Source organism: Erinaceus europaeus, chromosome 6 (assembly GCF_950295315.1).
Source record: "Erinaceus europaeus chromosome 6, mEriEur2.1, whole genome shotgun sequence".
Lineage (NCBI taxonomy): Eukaryota > Metazoa > Chordata > Mammalia > Eulipotyphla > Erinaceidae > Erinaceus > Erinaceus europaeus.
Genome location: NC_080167.1, coordinates 15,425,052 through 15,431,121, shown reverse-complemented (window position 1 = coordinate 15,431,121; position 6,070 = coordinate 15,425,052). Strand labels below are relative to the sequence as shown.

The window sequence follows — 6,070 nt, the reverse complement described above, 5'->3', positions numbered from 1 at the left end:
AGTTCGAGCCCCCAGCTTCCCACCTGCAGGGGAGGCGCTTCACAGGTGGTGAAGCAGGTCTGCAGGTGTCTATCTTTCTCTCCCCCCCTCTGTCTTCCCCTCCTCTCTCCATTTCTCTCTGTCCTATCCAACAATGATGACAACAACAGCAGCAATAATAACTACAACAATAAAAACAACAAGGGCAACAAAAGGGAAAATAAATACAAGAAAGAAAGAAAGAAAGAAAGAAAATGAATTATCTTAATTGGTTTTCTATGCCCAAACAATTCAATTAATGAACATGAGTGAATAGATGAACAAATGGCAAGGACTACTTACTGAGAAAATTTCTGACTGGGACTTAAACTGGGAAAGCGCCTCCACACTGGCCGCAGCTGCGGTGACTTCCGGTGGCCTCCATGCGGCTTCCTCCTGTGCTCCTGCAGCCGCAGCCTCCTGTGCTGCACCTGCCTCTTCCTCCATTTCCCTGATGAGTCTCTCTCTCTCCTCTTCCTCTTTCTCATCTGCCTCCTTTATATACTTTTCCCATTCCTCCTCCTCGACTTCCCCTTTTCCCTCCTCCTCCATTCTTCCTCCTTCTTTCTCCCCTCCTTCCTTCATCTCCTCCTCCCCTCCCCCTCCTTCCTTCATCTCCTCCTCCCCTCCCCCTCCTTCCTTCATCTCCTCCTCCCCTCCCCCTCCTTCCTTCATCTCCTCCTCCCCTCCCCCTCCTTCCTTCATCTCCTCCTCCCCTCCCCCTCCTTCCTTCATCTCCTCCTCCCATCCCCCTCCTTCCTTCATCTCCTCCTCCCCTCCCCCTCCTTCCTTCATCTCCTCCTCCCCTCCCCCTCCTTCCTTCATCTCCTCCTCCCCTCCCCCTCCTTCCTTCATCTCCTCCTCCCCTCCCCCTCCTTCCTTCATCTCCTCCTCCCCTCCCCCTCCTTCCTTCATCTCCTCCTCCCCTCCCCCTCCTTCTTTCAGCTCCTCCTCCTCCCCTCTCCTTCCTTCCTTCATCTCCTCCCCTCCCCCTCCTTCCTTCATCTCCTCCTCCCCTCCCTCTCTTTCCTTCATCTCTTCTCCCCCTCCTTCCTTCACCTCTTCCTCACCTCCCCTTTCCCCTCCCACTCTTTCCTTCTCCTCCTCCTCATCTTCTCTTTCCTTCTCTTCTTCCTCCCCTACGCCTCCTTCTTTCTCCTCCTCCTCTCCGACCTCTTCTGCTTTTCCCTCCTTTCCCTCCTCCTCCTCTGCCAGAAACTCTAACCATGCTGAAGAGTCATCTTGTTCTGACTCTTGCTCCATGTCTTCGACCTCTTCAGTAGTTGGGTTATATTCTTTCTCGTCCTCCCCCTCCTCCTCTTCCTCCATTTCTGCGTCTCCAGATTCTTCTGTCTCATCTAGTGGGTTTTCTTCCACATCTGACATTCTTCTCTGTTAAGTTCCCCCTTGATTTTTATCATAAAAATCAGCTGGGTTGGGCTGGAGAGACAACATAATGATTATGCAAAAAACCTACATGTCTGAGGTTTTGAGGTCCCAGGTTCAGTGCTTTGGTGCCTCTCTCTGTGTGTAGCTCTTTCATTCAAAATAAATAAAATATATTTTTAAAAATCACCGGGGCCCTCTGTTTCCAACATTAATTCCCTAATACACTAACCTATCAATAAAATGTGCAAGACCTGGGATCAGCAGGTGACTTGCCTGGTTGAGCAAACACACTGCCATGCTCAAGGGCCCAGGTTCGAGCCCTGAGCCACCACATGGGAGTATCTACAGGGTGTAAGCTGTGGTATCTCTCTTCTTCTTTGTCTCTTACCATCTATCTAGAGGAAAGGAAAAAATGGCCCCCAGGAGCAACGGAGTTGTGCAGCCACCAAGCCCCAGCAACAACCCTGGCAAATAAAATAAAATAAATGTGTATTTATTTATTCCCTTTTGTTGCCCTTTTTTATCTTTCTTTTTTGGATAGAGACAGCCAAAAATCAAGAGGGAAGGGGTAATAGGGAGAGAGGCAGAGAGACACCTGCAGCACTGCTTCACCACTCGCAAAGCTTTCCCCCTACAGGTGGGGACTGGGGGCTCGAACCCAGGTCCTTCTCTCTTCCTATCTTCTCTCTCCCCCCTCAATTTCTGGCTGTCTTTATCCAATAAATCAATAAATATAATTTAAAAAAGAAGTTATGTGCTATATCTTCAATGGAATACTTCTCTGCAATTACAAAGACAATATTGTATCCTTCAGGACAAAATGAATGGAACTGGAATTGGTTATACTTAGTGAAGTAAGAGGTGAAAGACAATTATTAGATGTAATCAAAGAATACAAACTTGCAAAAAGAAAAAATAGTAACCAAATCAAAGTCAGTCTTTGCAAAAACTATGATTATTATCATAGAGGGAAGCACAGAATTTTGGAGGTGGGTACAGTATGAAACTATACCCCTGAAATCTTATCATTCTGTAAATCATTAATAAAAATATTTTTTAAAGATTTTTCAGGGAAGGAAAAAATGCAAACCCAGCTCTAGTTCACTATCTGTGGTGATATGAAAATATTTACTGTGAGAGGGCACTAACATATTCCTAAAAAGATGAGAGACTCCAGGATCATATCCCCACAGGTATTAGCGATAACTGACCCAGGCATTCGCAATAATTTTACCAAATAAGAGAAGCTGTGTAACTCAGTGGGTAGGTGTGGTCAGTCAGATCTCCCAGATTAAACTCCAGTCTCATCACTCACTTGCTCTGTGACCTTGAACAAGTTAGTTAAATTTACGGTGAATTTGCTCACAAGCAAAATAAAAAAATAACCCTAATTCTGGGATGGCTGTGAAGATCAGATGAGAAAGTAAATGTAAAATGTTCTACGGGGAGGCAACACAGAGTCTGATATGAGGTAACAATTACTTTTAAAAGTTTAAAAGCTTTCTGCAAGGACTAGTGTAAGGATCCCGGTTCCATCTGCAGGGGAGTTGCTTCACAAGCGGTGAAGCAGGTCTACAGGTGTCTTTCTCTTCCCCTCTCTGTCTTCACCTCCTCTCTCCACTTTTCTCTGTCCTATAAAAAGAAAAAAAGTTTAAAAGCTTTCCAACTTAGTCTCTCTTTAATTTTTACAGCAAACTTGAAAGTTGAAGTCCTGAGACCAGGTAGAGTGCACACATCTGGCGGAGTGACTGAGGCTCAAGCCCCGAGTCCCTACCTGCAAGGGTGTGTGGAGCTTCAGAGTGGTGGTGGAGCAAGGCTACAAGTGTCTCTCCTGTCTTCCTCTCTATAATTTTTTTTTTAATTAGGGGGCTGGGGTGGCAGCATAATGGTTATTCAAAGGAATTCCATGCCTGAGGTTCTGAGGTCCTAGGTTCAATCCCCAGCACCACCATAAGCCAGAACTGAGCACTGTGCTCTGTTCTCCTCCTCCCTGTATCTTTCTCTCTCTATCTCTCTTTCATTAAAAATAAATATTTTGGGTGGGGGTATAGCATAATGGTTATGCAAAGAGACTTTGATGCCTGAGGCTCTTAAGTCCCAAGTTCAATTCCCCACACCCCATAAGCCAGAGCTGAGCAGTGCTCTGGTTTTAAAAAAAAAAATTAATATTTAAAAAAAATTAAAATAACCAAAAAAAAAACACCAAAAAACCTGCCCACTAATAATGATAAGCTTGGGGGGGGGGTAGGGAGGGAAAGATCCTGAGCTTCAAAACGACTTATTCAAGATCACACAGTGTGAAGTAGGGCACCCCATCCCCTCGTGCTTCACCCCCGTGAAAGTGACTAAGTTCTCAGCACAGCCAAGTGGTGACTCTTGATGGGGACAGGGTCGCTGACCTGAGAGGTCGCAGGGCTTTGGGGGCCCTTCCTGCCTGTCCGCCAGACACGCCCCCAGGCCCTCGACGGGTAAGCCTCCTTTACCACCACCCCTCCATCACACACACCAGGTCCTGCCTGCCTGCACCCCTCACTCACAGAAACGCGTCCACCCCAGTCCTCCAAGGCTGGCTTGTCCCGGGCAGCCACCAGTTTTTTCCTCCACTGCCTCCTTAGCAACTGTTGCCACCCAAGCCCAGTCCCTATGGTAACCGCAGCCGCCTCAAGCGAATGTGAACGTGCCTGCCGTAAAGCAGAAAGCTAGACAAGCTGGACCGTAGTCACGTGTTCAGAAAGCGGCTGCTGACGGGGTCGACCCGCCCCCTTCTGGTCCCTGGGGGAAAAGCGCCTCAACGACTCTGGAGGCTAAATTAACTCTGCTCTTACCTTCCTCTTTCGACCCTCCACTCACCCCCATGTCGTCCCACGATGCTACCCCCTGAGAAGTTGCAGCGACCAACAGGGCCAACTTTTGACCAAAATTAAAAGAATTAGTATGTACTGTTAGATAAAATTCGCCTGTCAAGGGGGTCGGGCGGTGGCGCAATGAGTTAAGGGTTAAGCGCATGTGGCGCAAAGCGCAGGGACCAGCGTAAGTATCCTGGTTCGAGCCCCCGGCTCCCCACCTGCAGGGGAATCGCTTCACAGGCGGTGAAGCAGGTCTGCAGATGACTATATTTCTCTCCCCCTCTCTGTCTTCCCCTCCTCTCTCCATTTCTCTCTGTCCTATCCAACAACGAACATCAACAATGGCAATAATAATAACCACAACGAGGCTACAACAAGGACAACAAAAAAGGGGGAAAAATGGCCTCCAGGAGCGGTGGATTCATGGTGCAGGCACCGAGCCCAGCAATAACCTTGAAGGAAAAAAAAAATTGCCTGTCAAAAAATTGCCAAGTGTCCTAGATACATACAATCGTCCTTGCCTGGACACTATATGCACCGAGTTTTAGCTCGCTAGGATGAGGCTTTCTATATGTTACATTACTTTGTTGTTCTTACCACAAAAGCTTCCTACAAAACCAGTTTAGTTAAATCTTACTAGGATAATTTCACCTCCAAAGAACTCGCACCTGAAATCTCATAGCTTATCTAAACGTACCCAGCTGAGTTTTTTTTTTTTAAGATTTTATTTATTTACTAATGAGAAAGATAGAAAGAACCAGACATCACTCTGATGCATGTGCCACCAGGGATTGAACTTGGGACCTCATGCTTGAGAATCCAATGCTTTATCCACTGTGCCACCTCCCAGACCATCCAGCTGAGCTTTTTTTTTTTTTTTTTTTTTTTTAATATTTATTCCCTTTTGTTGCCCTGTGGGGAGCCACATGTGCCCTCAAGGTTGCTACTGGCATGACCACAGTCTTTGTTCACAGACTGGTCTTGCTTAAAAGTGAAGTTCCTGCTTCTTTACACCTTAGAGTCTTTATTCACAGATAAGTTCCTGTCTCCCAATTCCACCTCCCCATGAATCACCCAGGACCTTCCAGATAATACTGATTACCATGACAACACACCACTTCAATCAACAGCCCCCAGCTGCGAACTCCCCCCTTGCCCTGGCCTTAAAAACAGCATCTTTGGTGCTAATAAACAGACTTGATCAGAATCTTGACTTGTCTCATTTCTCTCGCTTGTCTTGTCCCCTTCCCTCTCCCTTCTTTCCTTGTCCTCACTCCCTCTCCTAGGTTAACCCATGTTGAAGGTCCTGCCCTTGTTGTTTTATTGTTGTAGTTGTTATTGTTGTCGTTGTTGGATAAGACAGACAGAAATGGAGAGAGGCAGGGAAGACAGAGGGGGAGAGAAAGACACCTGCAGACCTGCTTCACCACCTGTGAAGTGAGATCCCTGCAGGTAGGGAGGGAGCCGGGGGCTCGAACTGGGATCCTTATGCGGTCCTTGTACTTTGTGCCACGTGTGCTTAACCTGCTGCGCTACTGCCCAACTCCCCCAGCTGAGCTTTCTAAAGGGAGACCGACTGGCCCAGAAGATAGTGCAATGGGAGCACATGGGAATGGCATGAGGTTTCATATTCCATCTGCAGCACCACCATGTCAGAATTGAGCAGTGCTCTGGTAAAAAAAAAAAAGACATCTGCAGGAAGCCAGCCAAAGGCACCCCAAGTAAAACTACTTCCTGCTGTTATTTTAGAATGTGAATGATCCATCCCCACAGTACTCCAATGTTAGCTAATATGAATGCATCTCAAAAAATAAAAT

General features: G+C 46.9%; 1 protein-coding gene across 1 annotated transcript in view; it reads right to left on the bottom strand.

The window, feature by feature from the left end:
* CFAP251 (cilia and flagella associated protein 251) overlaps nt 1-4,011 on the bottom strand; it is a 91,618-nt gene extending 87,607 nt beyond the window's left edge. Inside the window, exons 1-3 of the mRNA XM_060192651.1 lie at nt 3,945-4,011; nt 1,144-1,458; nt 302-573 (exon numbers count right to left, since the gene is read on the bottom strand). Coding sequence (XP_060048634.1) covers nt 302-573; nt 1,144-1,404 — 533 coding nt within the window. The 5' untranslated portion in view covers nt 1,405-1,458; nt 3,945-4,011. The remainder of the gene's footprint in view (nt 1-301; nt 574-1,143; nt 1,459-3,944) is intronic.
* Nucleotides 4,012-6,070: the final 2,059 nt, after the last annotated feature.